This window comes from Protopterus annectens, chromosome 8.part0 (assembly GCF_019279795.1).
Source record: "Protopterus annectens isolate FY-2018-M chromosome 8.part0, PAN1.0, whole genome shotgun sequence".
Lineage (NCBI taxonomy): Eukaryota > Metazoa > Chordata > Ceratodontiformes > Protopteridae > Protopterus > Protopterus annectens.
Genome location: NC_056741.1, coordinates 1849246149 through 1849272602, shown reverse-complemented (window position 1 = coordinate 1849272602; position 26454 = coordinate 1849246149). Strand labels below are relative to the sequence as shown.

The 26454-nt window shown below is 36.8% G+C and overlaps 1 protein-coding gene across 2 annotated transcripts in view; it reads right to left on the bottom strand.

Annotated features, from left to right (window-relative positions):
- SMPD3 (sphingomyelin phosphodiesterase 3) overlaps positions 1-26454 on the bottom strand; it is a 1377949-nt gene that overhangs the window by 76018 nt on the left and 1275477 nt on the right. For both annotated transcript variants that reach the window (XM_044081341.1, XM_044081340.1), the window contains one exon: positions 11379-11468. In XM_044081341.1, the coding sequence (XP_043937276.1) occupies positions 11379-11468 (90 nt within the window). The remainder of the gene's footprint in view (positions 1-11378; positions 11469-26454) is intronic.

Here is a 26454-nt window from a genome sequence, read left to right as displayed (position 1 = left end):
AATATCGAGAATGTCCCAAAAAGCACTATTATCATTTTTCAAGTTAACAAAACAGCCTCTTGCCCTAATTTTAAGTCTACATGACATGCATTTATCTGGAAATTTTCTCATGGCTGTAGTTATGTATCCTATTCTCTTATGGTTGTTTCCAAAACAAACTCAAATGTAACATCATAAAATTCCTCTTCTCTTGGGTATATAACTCCCCAGTATCCTCATTCAGCATTTTTAAAACATTTATGCCAGAATTAATAATGATACAGATGGTTAGTATAGTGCCTGCTTTAATAAAATCATACTAATAACTGACCCCACTCATGCAGTGTGCACACTTTTGGCATCATCTAGATAACAGTCACAGTCTCTTTGTGTATTTCCTTCTTCCACTTTCCCATCAACTTTAGTGTACAGTACATGGTCACAGCTTTCCACATCAATTCCCATATAAAAAACAAAAGTTTTTTTAAGCTGTTATATTTTTTGGCATTTCCACATCAGTTTTAACATGCACTGTGGATATTGTTCAAGTGGTTACACCTTTTATTAGGCATATGTGAGAACCAGGGGACAGATTACAACATCCAGTTTCAAGGCTGCATAAAAGTCAAAAGCACATCTTTTCAAAGGCTATTTTGAAATCAGTTAAATGAATCTTTTAAGAATCATTCTTTCAAACACAAGTTCAGATTTCCATAAAAGAGAAAAGAATAGAATAATTTGCAGAATAATGGGAGAATATCCACAAAATTTCTTTCATGCATAAGTCAGGAATACACTTCATGATCCCCCCCCCCAATTTTTTCTTTGAGCAGTGACTTTCTTGTACTTGCTCTACAAGTTTATCACAAGTCACCAGTGTTTTTCCTCTAGGTGGAAAATGCCATTTCCAGAGCAACTCGGAGTCTTTCCTTACTCTCCAACTGAATTAGAAGTTTGACAATTAGATCTTGTCATAAGAAAGTTGTGGTCTCGCACAAAGGCCAGCATAAAATGACACCAAAAATACTTTAATAAAAGTATTCTTAAAAAACAAAATGGTTTAGGCTGTATAGATACAAAGACTTCAGTGTGAAATAGCAGCCAATTAAGAAATACTTTAAATACAAAAAGCATAAGACATGTGATCAATTAAAGATGCTCGTGAAGTCCTGGTTTAAAGAGGCTCCCAGTTTAACAATCCATTTTTTCTCCATAGTGTTTAACAAATCATGCCAACCCAATTTATTATTCCTGGGTCTCATGATTTTATCAATAATAGTGAAATTAAAATAGGCATTTTTGTGTAACAGGGTATGCTTATAAAGGGCATTACTTTCTTTATGGTGTTTTATCTCATTAAGGTGTTCAGATAATCTGAATTCACTATTATTGATTTGTCCCCCCATTTTATCGGGCTCTGTACAGATTTCTTGCACTAAGATGTTGAGAGGTATGAATTCCCTCCTACTGTTTGTAATCAATTGTGATTGCTTAATGACAGCTTGTAAACAGTTGTACTGTTTTTCTAAAGGTAGCAGCAAGTCATTATGTAGCAATCTAATAACTTGCTGCTACTACTTTAGAAAGAAAAGATTTGACAGTTTTACAGGTTGTCATTAAACAATTGCAACAACACTTAATGACAGCTTTGAAATTGTCAAACTCTTTGGCACCCCCTCAGCAAGATGGCATCTGGACTATCTTCCCAACCCTTTGAATGGCTATGCTGTACCCCAGCCATTGTAACGGGTTGGTTCCAAGTGGTTTGTATCTTTCTTCTCCTATTTAAAATATGAGAACAAACCCTCAGCTACTATGCTCTCATCCTCCCAGCTCTCATTGACACCCTGTTTTCTGTTTGATACCCTGTCTTTAACACTATAGATGGAAGCTTATTCTGGGTCAGTAGGCCTACATCCAGTTATAATATGAAGTTCATCGATACAGCAATTTTGTAAACTACTTGGCCTGCTGATGGTTGTTATGGTAGGATACTGTGGAAGATAGAGCAAGTGTTTCCATCTCAAGTAACTGTCCGCAACTCATCATGGGATATACCCAGCCGTTTGCAAGAATACCGTGAAATATAATCTGTCTGCCGTGACGTTTTTTCCAAGATGTACTTGGGTCTTCTTCAAGGTGTGTCCAAGATTATCCTTACTGATTGCATAAACCACTTATACTGACTCTTTTTAATCCAGCCATACAGAGGCTGTACCCAGGAGGTCTTAACAAGACTGACAAGCTCTTCACTGCATCATAGAGCCTGAGCCCAACTACACTGGAAAGAAACCTAAATTTCTACCAGGAGATTTCCCTTGTTCTCGCTGTAGTGCGATCTTGGAGTTGGTATATTTAAGTAGGGGTGGTGGGGGGGTGCAGGGGGATAAAGCCCCCCTGCTATACACAGTTTAATGTGTTTTTTTTTATGTGTCTGGTTCACATTTTCAAACATTAAAATTATCTTGGCCATATGAATTTCGAACATTTGAGCGTTCGGTTATGTGAAGTAAACCCGATTAGATATAGGGGACAGCAACATTCATAAAAAGAAACAGCATTAATACAGAAATGTTATCCACTAGAAGGAATTACTGTATTACACGGGCAGAAAAAATGAGTTACACAGTGCTCATTTCCTGGAAATAAAGAACTGCAAAATGCAGAACTGCAAGTGCAAATGAAGGGAGCATACTCTATGCCTGAGGTCACACTATCTCAAAGTATTTCCTTTACTCCAATGCATAGCAATCTCTTTGTATGAATATCATAAGGCTATGTTTCCCACAAAAGTTCTTGATGGATATAATGACTTCCAAAATTCAGTGTCTCTTGAGTCTCGTTGGTATTGCAGTAAGTGCTGGTACTTGCAGTACCAGGCCTTGCACTTGTGGTAAAGGGCCTAAATTAGCTTTTATGAATCTAACTAAATGCCAAGCAAATTGTATGGTAGCAGTCCAATTAGTATCTGATTCCTAAGTGCTTGAGGAAGCCAAAAAGTCTGTCTGATAAATGACACACTAAAGTATGGCAGCATGGTGTCCCACCAGTATAAACAGACCAGTACCATATTAAGAGGTATTTGTAAGTCCAGCAGATGAAAGTTAACTGTTAAAAGAGCTACTGATGACCAAATACTCAGTAGGCAGATATGGGAAAAGGTGAATTAGTCTTAAACATGGCGTAATAGTACTTGTCAAAATATATTCAGTGCTTGAAATTATTTCATTTTTTGGTCTTCTTTTTTGGGGGGCCAGGAGTTAAAGAAACAGAGGCACACACTCAACAAGAGGACACTTCATTTAGGTGATAAATAAGTTTAGTCCTAAATTCGTTAAAAACCATTGCAATTTTATAGTATTATAAATACAGATATTAACACTTTGGCTTCAGTACCAGGAATAATAGTATATGTAGGGCATAAGATTGCAAAGGCAACCTCAGCTGATCAAAGTGAATTTGATGATATTTGAGAAAAGGCGCTTCAGTGAAGTAGTAGCAGAGAAGATAGAAAGTAACTCTATGAAGCAAGTCTAGAGTAAAAACTGAGAGGAAAAGTCAGAAGATTGTTGTTAAGAGAGAGGAGACCATAATGTTCCTTAATTTAAAGCTGGCTGGCCCTGAAGAGGGGTATCACAGTGAACTTATCTAGGAGGCACAGAGTCTACAGATTTTGTGGGAGAAGACCTGCAGGCCATGCTACTTTTTGGATGAGGAAATGTCTATACGAGAGAGGCTGTACTCAGTCTGAAGATGTCAGATACTTTTTTAAGATGGCAGCTTTGGTATTTGATATGAGGGCTCTGAACAGCTTATGAAAAACAAATATGATGTGAATAATTTTAGATATTGAGGGAATCTTAAATATAGATTCGTGGGTAATAGTGAGTTGAGATGGATTACTGCATGTCATGCAGGGAGAGAAATTGCACTTTCCTTTGTCTTCCATCCCAAATGCATATGTAATATTGATACTGAGGAAACACACAGACTGTGCCTTCAATGGCAGTAAAACTCCAATGTTTATAGGCAATCAAAAAAAAAAAAACAGCTGATGGGCTGATCAGCAACAGCTAGCTTCCACGAGGGGTCACAGCCACAGTATTTCATAGTCACATATTTCCCATGTCATAAATGAACAGACCACTGTCTATTCAATCTGCTCCCCTTAGCTGACCAACTGGTATCCAGGATAGTACTCATAACTCATATTGCCAGCAGCATAGCTATACTGTTCTTGTTGAATTGTAGAGGCAAAACAGCAGCTATTATCAGGAAAAGTTCTTAATTCCCATCCTAAACTGAGAAAAGAGTTCTGGATCAATATTTTTAATAAAAAATGTATTTTACTTGCCGCATGTGCAAGTTCCAAACCGTAAACATGTTGAAAGTCATTGTCTGCAATGGTCTATGTCAGATGTTTGAGTGCCCAGACACTCGAACATCAAAACAAACAAAAAAGAAACACAAACACAAAAATCTATTTTTGCAACTGATTTTCCTTCTGTAATACCAGCAATATAACTTAATAGATTAAGGCAATGAAGAGTTTCTGGACACTCGAAAAATAAAAAAAAAAAAAATTCAAAAATCTACGTTTTTTTTTTTTACATTTTTGCAGGGGACCAAGCCCCCCTGCACCACACCCCCTTTAAATTATATATACTAATCCAAGATTGCTCTACAGTGAGGAAAAAAGTAAATTTCCTGATCCTGACTTTACTGCGGTCTCTAAAATGTTGAATTCTCCTAAACGAATGAGTCTGTCTGTTCGTTAAAGTAATTCAAACTATTACAGTATGATGTTTGAACATTTTCAGAATATGCTTTTGAGTTCTACATTTCTGCATTACTCTGCATTATACCAATAAACATATATATATATATATATATATATATATATATATATATATATATATATATATATATATATATCTATATATATATATATATATATATATATATATATATATATATATAGGTCTACTTTAAGAGAACGAAATACCACATACCAGACTTCTATAATGCCGAGACAACTTTACCAACAACCACATTTTACTGACCTCCAGGAACATCGACTTACAACTCCAGTTAAGCAAACACTTGGCCAAACTAAAAATAAATCAAAACTGAAACAAATTAAACCCACTCATGTGGGGGGACTTCACCCCCACACACCCCTATGTGGGAGTCTGTGCCCCCCATCCCCCTAACTAAATATACTATTTCCGAGATTGCACTACAGTGGGGGTAAGAGGCAAAGTTCAACATGGTGGCCAAGTGGTTACTCACCTGGAGTTGTAAGTTGGTGTTCCGAGAGGTCGGTGAAATGCGGTTGTCTGTGACGCGGTCTTGGCATTGTGACAATCAGGTATGTTGTATTTTGGTCTTCTAAAATACACCAATACATATATATATATATATATTTATATATATGTCTATATACATATATATATATATATATATATATTTATATATATGTCTATATACATATATATATATATATATAGCTAGATTATATATATATATATATATATATATATATATGCATATATATATGTGTGTGTGTGTATATATATATATATATATATATATATATATATATATATATATATATATATACATATCCATATATATAAACAGAGATATGATTAAAGGACTTGTGGACATATCCTTCATGGATCAAATGCCAATTTCTCATACACCTCCCATCCTGCTGGCATTATGTAGCAGTATGGTGCATGTTTGCACAGGGGATGAAGGCTAAGCAAGTTTATTAACTAGACAGTGCTCCCACGCTGAGTGTAAAAAAGACTCATGTGGGTCAGTGCTCTAACCTAGTTAAATACAAATAAATAAAACAGAAGGATTTAATCCTTCACTCCTGATTCCTTTATGAGCAGGAACGTGTCATAACAGAATACATCAACAAAATGCAGGTGACCATTCCACACATTCCACTATGACACTCTCAGCCCTAGTCCTGATTAAAACAATGACAACAAAGATGTGTATTTTTATGTGTAGCACTGTACTGTGGCCTCTGCCACTTCAGTACCCATCACCCTGTTGGAGAACTTTGTCAGACATGCTCCATGTATCCAGTTATAGTGCAGAAAGGGAACTATGAATGTTCACAGATACTATATTTCCTTGTATCCACCACTAGGTATCTGCAACTTTCTGTACATGTCCTGTGTGTATTACACTCATCAAGCAGAATTTACATTGGAGTTAAACCAATATAAACCTATAATACATATGGCTGCATTCTCAACCTGTTTTCTATTAAGAAATCTGTGTCAAAATTCTTTTACAACCACTCTGCAGACTGCAGTTGTGCACGAGTTTTACCCAGTTAAAAGAATACTAATCACCTGAATTTAGAATGTGAAATCAAAATCTGTTTTTGAGGGATGGATTCCAGACACACCTTATTATGGCATACTTATTCATCTGAGTTAAGACCTGAAATATTTTTATCAATAAAATTCATAATATGAAGAAATATTTTTAAAGGATATTGTAACATTGCAAAGTATGTGCAATTTATTAAATACTGCTATTTAAACCCTTCTTAATCCATGCCTAGAAACAGATCCTTACAGAACCACCCCATTAATGTGTGCATTGTTCACATACCACCCCATTAATGTGTGCATTGTTCACATACCACCCCATTAATGTGTGCATTGTTCACATACCACCCCATTAATGTGTGCATTCTTCACATACCACGCTATTAATGTGTGCATTGTTCACATACCACCCCATTAATGTGTGCATTGTTCACATACCACCCTATTAATGCCTGCATTGTTCACATACCACCCCATTAATGTGTGCATTGTTCACATACCACCCCATTAATGTGTGCATTGTTCACATACCACCCCATTAATGTGAGCATTGTTCACATACCACCCCATTAATGTGTGCATTGTTCACATACCATCCCATTAATGTGTGGATTGTTCACATACCACCCCATTAATGTGTGCATTGTTCACATACCACCCCATTAATGTGTGCATTGTTCACATACCACCCCATTAATGTGTGCATTGTTCACATCTCCATTATCTATCTGTAGATCAGATCTCCAGTAGCCATACTAATCAACAGATCAATCGCTGAAAACCTAGTACCTGACATTTAGAAAATATCCCATATCCTACCCCTACATGAAGGTGGTAATGCCACTGAATTGACCAACTATCAACCAATTCCCATCCTGTCCCCTTATCCAAAATCTTAGAAAGAGTAGGACACACACAATTGATACATTACCTACACAAACAAAAACTTCTATCAAACACTCAACATGGCTTTTGCCCTTATCACAGTACTACCACAGCCTTAATGTCCTTCACTAACTCAGTCAACTACCACAGAAATACTTGAAATTTTGTAGCGGTCATCTTCCTGGATATTTCAAAAGCATTTGATATGGTAAACCATAACAAACTAATTAATGTACTCACAGCCCTAAACCTTAGTACTCCATCTATAACCTGGTTTAAATGCTACCTATCAGGATGCCAGCAAGCTGTTCAATGGCAAAATTAACTCCCCTGTACCCCTCTAGCAACAGTTATGCAATACACAGATGACTCCACATTGATCTGCACAGCCCCCTCTCTACAAGACCTTTAGACCATAACCCAAAATTCTTTTCTGGCAGTTGAAAGATGGCTCACTAACATCCAGCTCATTCTAAACCCCAGCAAAACCAAACTCCTCCTGTTCCACCCCACAAGAATACCCTCATCAACCCTGCCATTCACCTTCACATTCATAAACCAAACCACTATCAAACCAGTAACCCCCACCAAATTTCTAGGTATCAAAATTGACAACACCTTGAAGTTTGATATTCGTATCTCTCAGACTATCAAGAAATTAGATAAGAAATTAGGCACTCTCTATAGACATAAAAATTCCTAACCACAAGCACAAAAGCTACCATTGCCCAGACACATCTCTTGTCTACACTTCTACATGCCTCTCCCACCTTAACTAATCTCAGAAAAACTGATTTAGCTAAACTAGATTCCTGCTATAATAAAATTGTTAGGTTCGCCACAGATTCCCCTTCTTGGACACAACACTGTACATCTCTAAAATTACAAACTGGCTTGAGCTACCTCAGCTACTACTCTTTAATCAACTAACCTTTGCCCATAAAATCCTGCATCATCCAGAAAAAAACCCTTCTCTGCAGAACCTTCTGCAACCACACATAAACAATTGCTCTCTCCATTCCAGCAATAGACTACTATTTAGTCCCACCAAAGCAAACAACTCTGCTGGGGATGCACTATCCTCAAACTTCATTCTCGAGGTATGGAACAAACTACCATCCCCAATAACCTCGAACCACTCTATAGCTCAATTCAAAAATCTTCTAAAGTCACACAACTGAAACTTGGGTCTGCTCTTGCACAGTTCCTGGCTAGTTTAATGTAACATTATTTTAGCAGGCTGCACCTTATAAATGTCCACTACTTTCTACTGAATGATTGTGCAATATATGCCTGTAGTTGACTGTGTATATATCAGCAGAAAGTTTTTTAACTTGAATCAAATAATTACATATTGTATAGCCTCTCTGAAATCTGTTTAGCACATATATACATCAATTTTGTATCAACCATGCAATGTCTCCATTATGCAAATACATCAAATATTTTCTTGTACTATATGATCTGTAAATAATTCAATTATGTTTTTGTATTGCATGGTTCATATTTTAGTGCTATATACTATTCTCTGTATTTTTTCAACTACTGTTGTACTGTTATGCATTCTTGTGATTTTTGGAGTTTTTCTCCCTGAAAATGGACCTGAGTCCAGTCGGACTTTCCCGGTAAACAACTGTTAAACAAAGATAAAATAAATCTTCTTAGCCCAGCTCCACAGGCATAAAACTTAACTGTTTGGTTCCTTCATATTACTTGCAGTAACGATAGTTAAAAGTTCCATGGCATGAAGGCCTGCGCATCCAATAGCACAGTATTTCTATATTGGGTCTCTGCACGTCACACACCAATAATTTTATATACTAACTCCACAACATCAAACTGAAGGGCAAAGGACAGAAATGGCAAATTGCTGCTGGTGCAGTACCAAATAATACACCAGTGGTGACTCCACCATCAAAAAAGACTGAAATATTTCCAGTTTGCACTACACATTCATATGCCAGTAGTGAAATGTATGTATTGAGTGATAAATGCTAAACAAATTACTAGTTGATAAAACAGTTGATCAACTGATGACATCTTACACATGACAAAACCACAAAAGATACAGATAAAACTGCAGAGATTTTATATACAGGCAGGGATCCATGTGTATTATTGAAATCTTAATACAAATTTCCATCTTCAATACCATTTCTCAAATTTGAAAAACAATTACATTAAGTTGATTGCAGTGACCTGTGTGTGTGTGTGTGTGTGTGTGTGTGTGTGTGTGTGTGTGTGTGTGTGTGTGTGTGTGTGTGTGTGTGTGTGTGGATGCATGGGGTGGCTGTATCTGTGCATCACCTTTGCACTACAGTGTGGCTAAGAAGGTGCAAGAGAATGAGGGATTTGCCCTTCTGCAAAAATCAATGTAAGTGCATGTGCATGTGTACACATAGGCAGTGGGATGCTTATCAAGAGAGCTTGACATTGTACTGATATATGGCACATTGTGCTTTTAACGAATGAAAGAGAGTTAGCGGAGTGGAAGAATGGCAGAGCCTTTGCAAGGTTATGAGAGGGATGATGCATAACAACACTGTCCCAGAAAGGTTGGAGGCTATTAATCAGCAGTCAAGAGTAAGCGTTTAAGCCAAAACTTCTGGTAGACATGTTATTTGCTCACTCTGGAAGAGTATTAATGGAAAAGTTACTGGCCATATAAGATTTTAGACAAATATAAAGGAGAATGTGTGACCATTCCTACATGAAAAGATTTGGAATTGTGAGTGAATACAAAACCATCATGTGCTATTATCATGGGGAGGTTACTTAGCAAAACACAACCCTGTGCCATATCATGGGGTGGTTACAAACTATGTGTCTGTGTTGGCCATTACAGACAGGCCCGACCTTTCTTCCAATCCTCCATGTGCTATGATAGAAGAGACTGTTGCTTTATTTTCTAAGGACTGTACTGCTGATAGGCACTCTTGTCTCAGTCTGGTGCAATACTTTATATGCTTGCGTAGACTGATAAGTGGATTGGGTTTGCCCATGAAACTGGACAACTACAGATAACGAGGAGTTCTTAATCCTGAAAGCTTTAGAAGATACTTTAATTCTTGTTCTATTGTCCTCTGATGCTATCCCCCATTTACTTTATCAAAGTTCTCTTGTGTACGGAAGATGTTATTTGTGGTTTTGGCACTTGTATATAGCATATATTATTAACTCAGTATTTGTGGTTTAGGTGCTTGTCTACAGTGTGCATTGCTAACTTAGTGTTTGTGGTTTAGGCATTTGTATGTACTATACATTGCTACCATTATTTGTGGTTCAGGTGCTTGCATATACTATACATTTTTACTTTAGTATTTGTGGTTTAAGCACTTATATAGCAATGTACAGTACATATGAGTGTTTGGTGGATCTCTGACGAGTACATCTGTGCATTATTTGTTTATGAATTCAGAAGTACACCATACATATCCTTTCTTAAGTCTCATGTTCAAACTGTTTGAATATGAGGATTTCAGTGTCTTGAGAGGCAATAAGTGGTTGTCGACCACCTTGGTAGAGAGAGTGTCACCTTTAAATTTGGTTTCACATGTGCTGAAGGAGAGGATCTTGATCCTCATAGCACCTCACAGATGAGCAGTATTGCCTCTCCCCTTAATTTATTTTTTTCATCTACCCATAAACTGAGGGTACCTTACTGGATAGATGGAGTATAGTAGTGCTTCTTTAGATTCATTACACATATAACACATTGTAGATCTTGTTATATCTTGTTTAATATATGTTGTCATTTCTCTGATATGTTTCCTAGTTAACATTTTCCTGCAGCATTTGAAACCTTTCTTTTTAGATTTATGTTTTTTGGTGGCAAACAACTAACATGGCTTGTACCTATAAGATGTTTTTGCTAAATAAAATATGTATTTTTAAAACAGTTATTAAAAATTACACAGCAAATAAGTGAGAGGACGTGCTGAAGCTCTGATCTGATACTTTTTTCACACATATTCATGTACAACCTGCATCACTACACACTTACAAAGCATGATCTACTTTATAGGGAACTGTTCAGTCTCCAAACAAATGCTGCCACACTAAATTATCTCTGGACTAATTATAATTGTGACAATATGTAAGCTATGTGTATTCTAAACTTGTGACAACATACGCTGGCCATCCAATCTTACTTACCAATACTCCAGGACTTTTCCTCACCAGGGCCGAGACGGCATGGGTCCTTGTAATGAGTGAACAGACTGTGTTGCTGCTCAAGTTTATCATCTGCAAAATAAAATAAAAAACACAATTTTTAAGAGGATGCATGTTCCAGCACTCTGTACTACCTGCATATGCAATGATATGTAAAATCAATTAAAATCAATGCAGAAAATGCCTTCTGAGTTAAGGCATCATCTCTCACTCTCCAACTGTGAAGTTGAAATAAATACTAAACTTCATAATATTCCAGTTATTGTTTATGACTGTTTCAGTTACTTCTGTTACTTGCATGATCCTGAAAAGAAACTCAGAATAGCTCTCCCATGTGTGGAAGGATCAAAAATGGCTGCAGAATTCAGCAATGCAGAGCACATTCTCTGACATTACATGCTCTAAAGATACTTATACAGTACTATGCACATTATAAATAAAAACTGCCATTCACCAGAAGACCGAAGGCAGCCAGATGATCTGGTACAAGCAGCAGTGGACAGTTTCAATTTTTGCAAGAATAGGAGCCTTGACTTCCCAGCCCCCACCCAACTTCAATCCAGAGACATAAGATATTATCAGATAGACTGCATTTGTTTACAGCACCACCATGATATGGAGGCACATAATTGAAAACAAAGCTGAAACATAATAAAGTGATGCCACTGCTAATTTTTTAAATAAAAAAGACAATTTTCATGATCTCAAAATAAAAATCCAGAATTCACATTTAAAGGCAACTTTGCCAGGAGCAGAAGAATGTTTAAGCAAAAACTTCAACTCTTCAAAACACTAGTAAAGCAGTAAATTAAAAGGTAGTCAAAAGGCAAGTATCTCTTGCTTCCACATGAAGGAGAAATTAAATTTGTACAATACATTCTGTATGATAGTAATAAACAGCAAAATGGCAAACATCGATTGGGAAATCTGTGGCTTACTGTACTTTGAAAGAAAAAATGTTTCGTATAAAAGGTATATGTTTTTAACTTGTGAGATGATTATGGAAGTAATGTGCTCTGCAAAATGGGACTAAAGAAAAGTATGCAGTGTTGTGAAATTAGCCATTTGAAATATTTGTTAACTCCCCCATCCGACACACATGCGCGGGCACACACACACACACACACACACACACACACACACACACACACACACACACACACACACACACGGTGAGGGAATGCAGACTCCACACAAAGGACAGCCCAAATGAGAACTGAACTCTATAGAACCTCCTCTTGTGAGACACCAGTGCCAGTCGCTGCATCACTGTCACAATAATAGTGACCTTCATTTTGTTTTTATTTATTATTCATTGTATTATTCACTTGGGATCCATTCTTTAATTGTGAATCCATCTACTTATAGGCAAGCCATGTAACTAGTATTATGCATTATTCCATGTATGGGGAGAGGTGGGAAAGATTCACAAGTTTCCTTTAGAACTGAACAGAAAATGTAGTGCTGCCTACTGTATGACTGCTTTTGTATGTGCTCAAGATGGATACTTGCCACAGGTGATGCAAAATAAAATGAGAATCAAAGAATATCTGGTTCTGGTACCAGATGTCTGAATGAAGCACACTGGGCCCAAACACAACAGCTCATCAACTTATCAAAATGGCAGAATGCTGACATTCAGGCTTCACAAAATCACACCACTCAGTGACCAAACTAATGAATGAGAGAGGCAATAAATCATTTGCCCTTTGAGATTTAATGTGCAACACACAGCCAGTATAGGGGATTTCATTTTTCCAGACTTCAATTACTATGAAAAACCATGTTCGTGAAAGTTTGTTTCCATGCTTTCCAAGACTGTGCAACTTAGGTGGAATAAATAATGTGTGTGTTGGGGGGGACTGCATGATGTTCATTACCCCTACAAAATATAGTTATAAACAGGACCATCTCAGGATGTAAACCATATTGTATCCCAGTATAGTTTTGCTGAAATCTGTTTTTGTAGTATTGCTGCCGTATTTCATGGACTGTCATTCATAAGACTGCTGCTTGGGAACTAGTAAGAAGATGCAATCAAATGTGTTTATTTAGATAATGTCAATCTTTCTGATTTAAGCATAGTTAGATTAATAGACAGTAATTACAGTTTTTCATTCTCCTTGTCTGAGACACAAGCAGATTACTGTCAACACCATGAACTAAAACATAATGCGAACAATTCATAATATACTGCAATACCAACTAACATTTGAAATATATATATGGTTTGTAGCACAGGAGATTACAGTATGAAGTAATGCAGCATATATGTGCGTTTCACAATACAGGAGACTGCAGTTTATCACAGTGAGAGAAAACTTGTTTCACATTTTTGTTATAACAAGGACTTTGAAAAAAGTATTACTTTTCAAAGTAATATGTTTATGTCATTGCACTATTGCTGAGGCAATCAGCACACATGCAGTCTGGAAAAGATATGGTCACAGTCAATTTCATATTAAAATACCCTACGCAGTAATGTGAGAGCACATAGGTACAAATTACACTTATCTACAACTCTTCCCTGTCAATCCTAAATACAGCTACTTACAGGATAATAGGCAATTGTCAGTAGGAGTGCAGTCCTTCCCATAGAATTGACATGCAGTGCTGTGATAGGTTAACTATGGTGAACACAAACTGCTGATAGGTCAGTCTTAAAACCAGGAAGTAGAGTATTCAGAAATGTGAGATGAATAATGGATTGCTACAATATTTTAGTCTACGGTGGACTTGTTTTTTTTGGGCTGGAATTTAAAATCAAATTTGAACAAAAATATTCTGTTTTTTATTCATTTTTTTAAACCTGTGATTGTAAGCTACATGGCTTTGTAGCTGCTTCTGTAAAGTTACTTCAGATTTAATTTCCAGATTTATTTGATTTAAAAATACAGCCTGTCCTACATGGTGCCTTTACAGTGTGCTTTGTAATTATTTGGAGCCTGCAGTCCACCCCAATAGTAAAGGTCTCAATAATTTAAAAAAAAAAAAAAAAGCATAGATGGCACCATAACAAAAAAATCACTTTTACATTTTCTTTTTGCATGTCTACTAACTGCTAATGCACCACATTTAAAAATGTTTTATGGTATCACTGTACTTCTCCAAGTTGCATGTCTACTAACTGCTAATGCACCACATTTAAAAATGTTTTATGGTATCACTGTACTTCTCCAAGTATGTAAACTGAGTCTTACAGCTAACAGTGTGTATGACACACTGTTAATTTAACAGGTTGGCAATTAAATAATTTCTCTACAAAACACTTTTTTTACATAGAAAGATTTTTGCATGCATGACATATGTATTTTAAAAACTTTATCTTGCAGCTTTTAGACATGATCTTTAAAGTACAAAAAATAGAAAAAAAACTGCACCTGTCATTAAGGAATCTCTGTCCCTATATATTAAACATATGATCTTTGTTAGCAGTGCACTTCCTCAGATTAAGTAAATTATTCTTCCCTCAGTTTTATTAATGGACTTTCTTGTATTGAGAGACAATAGTAAAACAGGAGCTTCCATGCTTCTTACTATAGATTAAACACAAGCACTGCAATATCATCACGAAGATAGACTAGAATGCGTGTTCAGCAGATAAAATCAAAATAAAACCAGCACAATTTAATAAAGAACAAACTAAATCCTTCAAACAGGATGTAAATCCCCACAAACAGGATGAGCACTTTCGGCTATGCCTTCTTCAGATCCTGTTCACAATAAAACACCTCCCATTTTTTATATCGTTGCTAATCCAATCAAGTCAAGTAATCTCCTGAGCTTCCTGCTTTTCAATATAGGTTTTAAAGGCATCACACCATTAAGATCAGGGCTCCTGTCTGCCTGTAAATCAGCTATCAAGAGTGTTTCCAAGACTTCAGTTTTTATTTGACAGATTTCCACCTCTTATATTATCTAGCACTCTTTCCAAGGCTAGGAAGGAGAATTTATGTCCTGGATACTTTTGAATAAACTGTGACAAAGCATTAGTCTGTATATTAAGTCTAATATCACTAAGATGGTGCAGAATCCTCACCTTAAAAGGCCTATAGGTTTTCCCAACATAAAATCCTGGGCAGCTATCTCAAGTAGCTGTATATACTATGTTCTCAGTATTACAATCCACATACATCTTTAATTTGTATGTCCAACCAGCTACAGGATGTTTGAAACAATTGCTTGTATCTACATACTGTAAATACATGCTTTGCAACTTCTACGTAGAAAAGTGCCCATCTTAAGGCTATGTGGAACAATATCTTGTTTGTGATATAACAATCTCTTTAGATTCAACTTATTCTTACAAGTGAATCTGGAGATATTACCAACAATATGTCTTAGGCTATCATCTAAAATTAAAATCTTCCAATTCTTCCTAATAATTTCTCAAATGGCCAATATGTCACTACTGTGTGTTAGTAAACATCTCATGCCACTCTGTTCTCTGTTTTGTTTTTCCGTGTCATCCTTTCTTCTGACTGTGAAATAAGGTCTCCCTCTATCATTTCTTCCTCTATCATTTTGTCCTCATGGTTCCCTGTCAAATTTCAAAATCTTTATAGCCTTGGGTCAATAAGTCATTCTGTAATTGTTCTAATTCATGTTGGTGCACTTTATCATCAGTGCAAAGCCTAGATATACGTAGCATCTGGTCATTTATTATTTGTGGATACACATGTTTGGGATGCATACTTATTCTATGCAAAGTATGACTTCTCCAACATTCTTTTCTATAGAGACATATATTAAATTGACCATATTCGCCCAATAAGACAGTCACATCCAAAAAGTCTATTTCTTCCTTGGAACTCCTGACATCAAACTAAAAGAACGATGTAGTATTCCACAAGTATTCCACAAAACTGGATTGTTATGAGAATGATGGGTGTCTAAAGAGACAATGGTATATGAGGATCCCTAGCACTGACGGCTAAAGGGTTGACAATATAGGAAAGGGTGGGCGGTGTAGCTTTTGATGTAAAGGGTGTTCTGTTGTAAGGATGTAGACTGAGACTGGAAGTTAAAGATATAGGAGGTGGTCTCCAAATATAGGGAATAGTAGAAAAATGCTAAATTAAATTTATAGTTAAGTAATGAAAAGTGATGCATTTTGGTGCTGGTAAGACACTGGGGGAGGAATTCAGCAGTATCTTAAAAAAAAGTTGGCAGGGACTGTAAATTCAAATCTTAAATGTATAAAAGTGTGTTTAGAACAGCAGCTTGGACAAGCCAAATGCTTGACTGCAGAAATAGAGTTTATGACTTATAGGATTGTAATAACAGTTACTTGCAGGACACAGTTCTGTAGCCCATAAAGTGTAAGAGAAAAAAAAACACTTTTTTCACTCCAGAAGGTACAAAGAAATAAGAATAAGATGGAAAAGAATGAATGGAGGGGAACAGAGTAATTATGAAACTACAACTACCGAGACTGGATTTACTATAACTTGAAAAAGCAAAGGACAGAAAGGATATGAGCTGGCTCAGAGGTAGTTACTAGGCTTGCAGTCCAGGGCAACATTCAGGAGCTTAACCTAAATTCTGAGTTGGCCACAAGCACTGTCTGGTTAATATATAGATTACTACTAGGCTAATTGCCCTTGTGGGCCATTTTAAGCCTAGCCAATTACCCCATGAGAAGAAAACCACCCCCTGCTTGTGCATGGTAAAGTCACCACCACCATTATGCCACCCACCCACACACCATTGACTTGCTCAAGGTCACATAGTAGGCAAATGAGGGCAGAGGAAATCAAACCCTGTACCACAGCATAGCTCTCAGTCTCTTAAAGCAAGAAATATGGACAAAGCCTAAAATAATGGGAGGACAAAGGCCCAAAATAGGCCCAGATTTCAAATACTGCTCTTATAAAGTTACTTGTTAAATTAACAGGATTTGTGTTACCATGCATTTTTGAAGGATATGGAGTATATAACTCAAATGCTTGTCATTATTTAGTGCCTTCAATCATCGGTGATTTGCCAGCAAACCATAGATTGTATGAAGAACAGACCAAAAATACAAAGCAAAAATCTGCACATTGTACAAAAATCTAGACAATTAAGAGGTATGTGTAACCACAGAAACTATATTTCACAGTCCTTTACACCATCTGAACTTTTAAATGATGGTGGGGGTGTATGGAATGCAAGTTAAAAGAAGGAAATTAAAGGTAGGTTTAAAGGTAACGTAAGGAAAGTATCTATTAAGAGAATGAGTCATAAGGCAGTGAAATGATTTAAAAGAAAATGCGATCCACTTTGATTTTGGAGTTCATGTTAGTCTGGATAACTATAATAATCAGCTAAAATCTACTTGTGTAGGAAAACAGAGGCACAATAAACTAATCTTAAAGGGTACCTTCTGTGACCTACTTTACAGAGGCACAGTAGGCTAATCTAATAGGGAGGCGGAACCCAAATACACTCTGGCTAGGCTTGTAAATGCCCTAGGGCAGATAGCCTAGTATCTACCTATGAACCTATGAACCTATAAAGTTGTTGGACAGGGAGCTAAATGCATTCCTTCTGTAAACTGGGTAAACAATTTCTGTCTATTCCTGACTAGCTAATTTAGTGCAGTGTTAAATGCCTCCTTCCATCACATCCTCATGAATTCTGTGAAGTATTTAACACTCTGAAATGTTTAATCTGTTTCAGGAGCAACTTCCTCAGGAATCTAGCTGCTAGAGAAGTAAAAAGATAAATGCTGCTTAAACTGTGGGCTGATTAAACCTATCTTAATTTAAGTAATGCTGTCTACAGAAGGCAGTGGTCCTTGCATCTGGCTCTTCAACCATCAAATAACCATACTCAGTGGGCGAAGGAAAACCTGCAGAATTCTGTTTTAGATGTCTTGTGTCAAAATGTTTGATGAAAGACTGCTTTAGGTTTAGTCCTGTTCACATTCATTTTGCACTGGCCTGTTTAAATTCAGTTATCATAGCAACATTGACTTATGAATATACCAGCCCACCATTAACATTTTGCAAGTTTACTTTTTCAAGTTTGCCTGCAGAAGCTATTGGGTCACAAAGTATGCCTAAAAGCCAAAGGTTTGGCACTTGGTGTAAGATTCTATAAAGGGGGCCCTATCTCAAATCCTGGGAACTACAGATCCATCAGTCTAACAAGTCTACTTTGCAGAGTAATGGAACTTGCTTCATATTTTTTATCTGTCTGTCTATCTATGTATCCTTTATTAACTGGTTATTCCTATTAGTCTGGTGGCCTCTTTTCAAGGGAAACCTGATGTGGAATTTATACTACTAGGGGAAATTTGGCTTGGGCATTGGGGAACCTCTCCAACTCTTTTTGATAGCTCCTGTGGGATCTTTTGCATCCACATGAGCTACCACCACCTTCTGCCTTGTAATGTTTATTAGTCTATGATTAACATACATGGAACGTGTAACTGCTTGCTTTCTCACTTGACATACTTTGGAATACTTTACTGCGCCATATTTTCTCCTATATGGCTGGTATAAACCTCATTGGATTTATGAAAACTTATTTCCATGAAAACACCTAACACTTATTCTTTTTCAGTTAGCTTGATAAAAGTAGCCAGCAGATGCAAGTTTAATAGCCTTCTTAATTAACTTGTGTGGGTCTGGATAATGTATAAACACTGAATGAAGACCTTAGACTCAACTCTATAGGATAAAGATAGTTGGCAACACATTGCTTTGCAAGTAATTAAAATTACACTCTTGTCCCCTTCCTCCTGCCCCTTATAGTGATTCCTTCTATATACACTGATCTTGACACATCATTCAGAGCCATAGCAGGTTCATTGGGCACCCAGTGATACTCCCCAATTATACTGCTCCTACTCATTAGATTGAGAAGCAAAAAAAGTCCCTTCTCTGATTTGGCACTCCTCCTCTCCTAAGGAGAAGCATCAGGGCCTAATCCTACTCCCTTATGTACAAAGTGAGGAAAAAATTGTCACTTCTATGATCTAGCACTCTAGGAGGAGCACCTGGTTCTAATGCCTCACGGTTTGTTGTCCCACAGGTTTATGCGCAGAGAAAAAAAGTTAAAATAAATAAACAAATAAAACAGGATCTGCTAATTGCTCCCCTTAACACATTGCACCCTTCACTTCACCCTTGTTATACTTCTGACATCACTAATAGAAATCTGCTCTCCATTAACCTGCACAAACATACTGATATGTGCTTGTTCGTTTTCTCTGTATCTTCTTAAGTGGTTATCAGATCATCTCTGTAAATAGTGTAGAAATATCTCCATTTTTTTATATTAAGAATAACTAATAATTGATCCTGGCTGAGTGTTTATCATAAACTGCTTAAATTTATATGTTTGTTTTGCAAATGTGCCCTCCTAAAATTCATTGAGGATGCCCATTATTTTTCCATTCTTAGAAATCATAAAACTTAAAGCTTAGTGATCACCTAGCAGTAACGATTGACTAAAGTAGTACAAATGGACTACGTACTATGTACTGCCTACAGACTTGGATTTTACTGTGTATGTCTGAACATGTCACTTATCCAAACAAGTACAGTCTGCAGCTTCAGTTATGCATAATTATAATGCCAAGTCTCTGTTTAGCACTTTACCAGAATAATTAGCTGTAAATGTAAATAAATCTCGACAATCATACTTAGATGTTAAACCAGGTTACATACCTGTTTATTCCATGTTAAATTGCTGGTAGCATCATCCTAGAAATATTTGGCTTTGAATAACTATTTAAATACCTAACCCCTCTGGTTAAGTTTAGATAAAGAAATGGACATTAAATGTACATTATAATCAATTATATTTCTGGGTCAGGCTATGGTTACTTGAATTACCTTACTGGTAAAGCTTATGTTAAAAAAAATAAAAATGCCAGAGATACTGTACTGTTGTTAATATTCTTTAAATTCCTTTTTATACTTTCTGCAAGAAAGATAAAATTGACATTGAATCTCATACTAAACATGCAACTTAGATGCATTTACAATGTGATATACACTGATCTTTAATACTCTTCTCCCGTCTCATGACCACAAAAATGTTATATGCAATGAAAGGAGAGCTAATAATTCTGTTTTTGCAGTAGTCGGCTGAATCTGTTACCCACTAAAAAGCAGCACCATAAACTAAAATAACTGTAAAATTTACTAAAGGCTTCACATTGCAGTGCCTAACAGCTTTTAAAGCCATTCAATCTTCAGAGGAAAGCTTACTGCTGCCACACAAACAGCAGGCAGTGGCAAAGTGTTTTATGGCTTTCAAACCTGTAAAACACTTGTGTTCTGACATTATTTTTTCCGTAAATGGTTTGCCATTTATAGTGCTAAATTTCCTTTATAACACATCTGCTACAAATTGCAGTTAAAATGTGCAGGTTTCTCTCTTTGTCCAAAGCTAGGGAACATTATTATCACACTCTGCATATGACATGATGATTCTCAGTCACAGCAGGAGAACTTTATTATCAATCAATATTTATATCCACGTTCGTTGACCCCATTAGTTAACAAGCTTCAGATTTCCACCAAGGAATATTCACTAAGATCATACAACCATAAGATATTGACATAAGTCAGACCACCCTTCAAGCTGACAACAGGCAAGACAGCCTTACAGAAAATTGCTCCAGGTGCATGGAGAAACTAGACAAATTACAGTGGATTTAGAATGAAATTAATGGCACGTGAAACCAAAAAATGCAACTGTTATAGTGACAGCAATTTTGCAATCACACATTTTAGATTTATATTAGTTATTACATCCTCCATTAAGCTTCATCTGATGCACTATTTTACGTTTTTTTACTTATTTTGTTCCTTATCTAATTTAATGAATCTTATAATCAAATGATGATCTGCATTTAATGCTTTGAGGCATCCTTCAGCTAGACTGGTTGCAACTATATTCTGTCTATGATCAGAATGTAATGCACTTTACACAGTTATTTTATATGCTGTGTGCTTTCAACTGTTTGACGGTGAGGTTATGGTTGAAAAGGGTTTTTGGATCAGCCCACCTACCTGCTTAGTAAATAAATAAATAAAAAATACATTCCTGGTTCAGTTACACTATGTTCTCTATTACACTCATTGATGTACTTGGATAAACAACTTTTGTTCATGTTGAAGATGTTGAAAACAAAAGCTAAGACTGGGCCCAGTACTGAGCTCTGCAGTACTCTACAGTTAATAATGCCTTGTTCTGATTGGTCCCCGACTATACTAAAGCACTGTTGTCTGTGGTACTACAGTATTTGAAATTGTACACACTGGTCTCTATGAAGTCTTATTGTTTATAAGTGGGCTGATCATTTTTAGGATTTGGCTGTCTCTGATATCAGAATAATGAACAGAGTCAAAAGTCTGATTAAATCAATTTATTTGTTATGGTAGATATTCTGCAATCCACAGTTAAACTGATAGGCTTGTAAATTGCTAAATGTAAATTTCACTGAATTCCAATGTGGAGATAAATGAACCCCTGACTATGACCCAGGTTCAGTTTATGGACTTGGCAGATAAAGATCCAAGGGGGAGGGTAGAAGTAAGTGGAAATGTGTAGGTTCATCCATCCTTGGAGAACAGAGATGGTCCAGCCTGGTGTAATGTCAGTACCTACTGGAAAAACAGACTGGCAGGTGCTAGGCAATACAGCCTATTGGCTATAGAATTAGTGGCCTGCACAGCAGCTTTCAGAACGTCTGTGTGTGGGGAGGGGGAGGATGTACACACTCCAGAGGTGGGCACAGCAGGCCCTTGGATATACAAGCATGCACATCAGACACTGTGGGTGAGGGGGCTTGGGACCAAGTAATAAAATCTAATCACTGAATGGATGATGATCATCTCACATCCCATAAAGAGCTATCGGGTAGACAAATTGAGGTTGGTATGATCACTGGCAGACTGTTGGGGGATTTAAAAAAAAATTAAGCATGGCCATGGATCTGTGCAACCTTTGAGAGTAAATATAGTCATCTTGTAATCATTATAATAGGTATATTTTAACATATGTATCAGTGATTTATGTCAGACCGATACAGTGGCAGTAGGTAACAGCATCTGTTTTGCCTCCTTTGTGTATTGGAACCAGTTATGAATTTTTGTTGGTCTTCAGGCAGTTTAGAAGAGTGCAATATAAACATAACATGCATTAGAAAGTGTATAAAGTAAAGGCTAGATTTTGCATGTTTCCTGAATAAAACATGAAAAGAGAAAAAAATGATGTAAGCTGTTAGACAATTCCTGCAAATTAGAAGTGTTTAAGAGAAGTAGCATCTCACAAAAAGCAGACATTATTTTAAAAGGACCACATTTTATGTGGGAAGGCAAATATCTAAGGAGAATATGAGGAAGCTTTAGCTTACAGAGTAATGAGTGTGTGTGTGTGTGTGTGTGTGTGTGTGTGTGTGTGTGTGTGTGTGTGTGTGTGTGTGTGTGTGTGTGTGTGTGTGTGTGTGTGTGTGTGTGTGTGTGTGTGTGTGTGTGTGTGTGCGTGTGTGTGCATATGTGTTTGTGTGTATGTGTGTCTGTTTGTGTGCTTGCACATGTCTGTAGGGGCATGAATGCAACTGAATGGATGTATGAGTTAGTGCCTGCCTAAGTGGTCAAACTGGGAAGGTGATGGTGGGGAGTTAGGTAGGGAATTCAGTTTGGATGTGGTGTCTGTGTTGAAGAGTGGGTGTGGATTAATGCAGAAGTGTTTGTGTGATTGTGATCAACTGCAGAGCCAGTTGTTGGTGTTTTTGTGTGCATGGTTAGCTGGATGTGTGTCTATGTGTCTGTGTAGGAGAGTGACCATGCCAATGCAATGTGTGCACGTCTAGGAAGAACACCATACCAAAAAGATCTGGCAAACCTAGTACTGGCTATTGTGTGGTTCAGAGAGCTGATAATTAGGTCTTTCTCATTGTGGTCATAGCTTTCTTTGAATACCATTTTCTCATTGCTGTTGTAATTGATCTACCTATGGTAGGCAATTACCATGAGTAGTGAGCCTTTCACTAAATCCCAGCCATAGTCTTCATGACTGCTCGGACAGCATGGAGTCCTGTATTCTCCATGAGTGCGTCGAGTGTTAGGAACCAAATATGTGTCTTGTTTAACAGTAGCAATCCAACATGCTTAAAACTTTAATGTTGAGATCCTGTCATGCCCGAAGTTATAACATCTAGAAACATTTTTGTCAAAGCTGTTAAAATGTAACAATCTGAAGTAAGATTGGCAGTTTTAATGATGAGTATTCTGAACTTTTCATTTATTTAATTTTGTTGACCATAGTAGTGCACTGAGGGTCTATATTAGAACATCGATGTTTCAGAACACCAAATGTTCTAATATTGAACCCTATTCAGTGAACACTGAAAATAACGAAGCTGCAGAAAACTGAATTTTTTCCCAGGGAAAGAATTTGGTTGTCTGTTTCTGTCGCTTCACTATTTTCAGCTCTGTGGTGGAACATTATGGGTCGGGTTCAGGTAAGTGTGGATTGTGTGGATGTGAGGGTTAGGGTGGGCAAGGTGGGTTAGGGTGTGGTCAGGTAAGTGTGCGATTGTGTGGACGTGAGGGTTAGGTAGGTGAGTTAGGGTTAGGGTGCGGGTGAGGTGAGTGTGCGATTGTGATAGACCTTAGGGTTAGGGTTTGGGTTAAGATAAGTGTATAGTTAGTGGTGTATGTACAGTTTAGTGTAGGGTTAGTTGTAAGATTTTAGGTGTATGTGTGTGGATTGCTGTTTGTTTGGTGTGCTTGTGTTGTGTTTATGTGTTTCGGAACAGCAAATTGTTTTCCCTGGGAAAAAACTTGCTGTTTCTGAATGTTCAATGTTGTCAGCGTTTGCTGAATTGGGTTCGATATTAGAACATTCAAAGTTCTGACACTTCGATGTTCTAATATAGACCCATGCACTGATGCACAAGGACCATTTTAAAGCCATCCCAAAGACATTCAGTAGTAGTCCATCAGTAGTGATAGAAATAAGAACAATGTGAACAGGATAAATTAATTTCTACAACAATACTGAGTAGGTACGAATAAAAAAAGTGGTATTCACACCTAATGGTGAAGGGAAAAAGAAGAGTCGCATAGGAAGGGGAGACAACCAGAGAAAATGAAATCTGAAAGGCACACTCTGTAGCTTTAAAAAAGTAGTTTTAGAAAGAATGAATAATAAAATAATGGAATATACAAAATATATAATTATGAGGGTGAGATGAGTAAAGATAGGGTAGTAGGATGGGAAGAGGAGAGGGGGTTAAGGGGAGACATAAAAAGGTGAGGAGGGAAAGCAATGTAGAGGTAAAGGAGAGGGTGCAAATGAAACGTAGGGTGGGTAAATGAAAAGGCAAGAGTTGCAGCTAGTCTGGGATTATGTATTTGGGAACTACAGAAAAAGGAGTAGTTTGAATTTCATTATTCTATTACTTTATTCTGTTTTAATGCGTGCTTCTTAAATTATGCTATATTTATCATTCTTGGCTACATGGTCCAAGTCTTGTCTGTAAGGATCCTCTAGCCAGTTCACTTACCTGGTATACAAACTTTAATAAATAGCTGTGAAAGTAGTTCCGTATATGAGTGTTTAGCTGATTCCATTGATGTGAAAGCAACTACATTTACATTACACTTGTTTGAACAAGAATATTTTTTCTTCTAAATAGAATTTAGACCCATGGTAGTCAGCAAAGCTATGTGATCTGATGAAGCCTTAATGTTACATTGGTACTGATCTGATATAATCTTGTAAGGGCTGTGGAACTGTTAACTTAGTAAAGAAAGTAGCTGATATCTTTAGGTTTCCAGGTTTTGATGTGGAAAAAACAGAGGAACATCCTGAATATGGTGAAACACTGGAAGTACTTCAGTGTGTTTAGTTTTGTCTATGAATAAAATATGGATATATGCATAATTTCTCTGACTAGAAATGGAGAGCCTGAGAGAAAGCACACTATACTCAGAGAAGGGACATAATTGTTGTGCAGCATTTCTCCTATTATTATGCTGTACTGGTCCAGAATCTGAGAATGTTTATACCTTAGTTCCACCAAGTGGGTTTTTGACAAAACTAGGTGCTTTTAAAAAGTATCATTTAACTTCTACTTTCATGTTAATTGGATGATATTTATCACACACACACACATACACACACACACACACACACACACACACACACACACACACACACACACACACACACACACATGAAAAGTAACACCCATATTCCTTTTAATAAATTACAGTTAAAGCAGACAGTATGAAAAAAATATGTTATTACTTGTAATGCTGAGTGTCAAAAACTGGAAAAAAAGACTGAAAACCTGGAGAGAAGTGAACCTTGAAAATCACTCTTCTTTTTAAAACTTTTTCTTGTAAGAGAGCAAGATTCCCTGCACCGCCCATGTGGGGGTCGCAACTCCTACACCCCCAAACTTGTATATACCAACTGGTTTGATCTCTCAGCCATTCAATCTCCCCATTTTGGCAGTCACTCTAGTGAGTCCAATATTTCAAACTGTTACCCATACCCACACACACACACACACACACACACACACACACACACACACACACACACACACACACAAGAAAAGTAACATCCATATTCCTTTTAATAAATTACAGTTAAAGCAGTCAGTATGAAAAAAAAATGTGTTATTCCATGAGCAGAAAACACAAAAAAAGTGCTGAAACATTAAGGAGGAAAAGAGGACAAAGACATTTTGAAAGTGAAAGGCAGTCTTAAAATGAAATGGGTAAAGCAAGATAATGGAATCTATAGGAAGAAATCAAAATGCTTACAAAAATTATTGATCTCAATAGCTACAAGAAGCAATACAAGGAAGTCTGGAGGCTGAAATTCCTTTGAAACAGAGCTGTATACTGCCAGTTACTGAAGGAACTGTTTGTCTCTATAGTGATTTGATGGCTAAGATTGAATTAAGTAATTTAATATCAGTACCTTCCGTCTGAAAAGGACAAAGTGTAGAATTATACTTGGAACATTCCCAAATGTTATGCTGGGTACATGTCAGCAATACCAACTGACCAAATTTTTTATTTTTTTTTGCTCT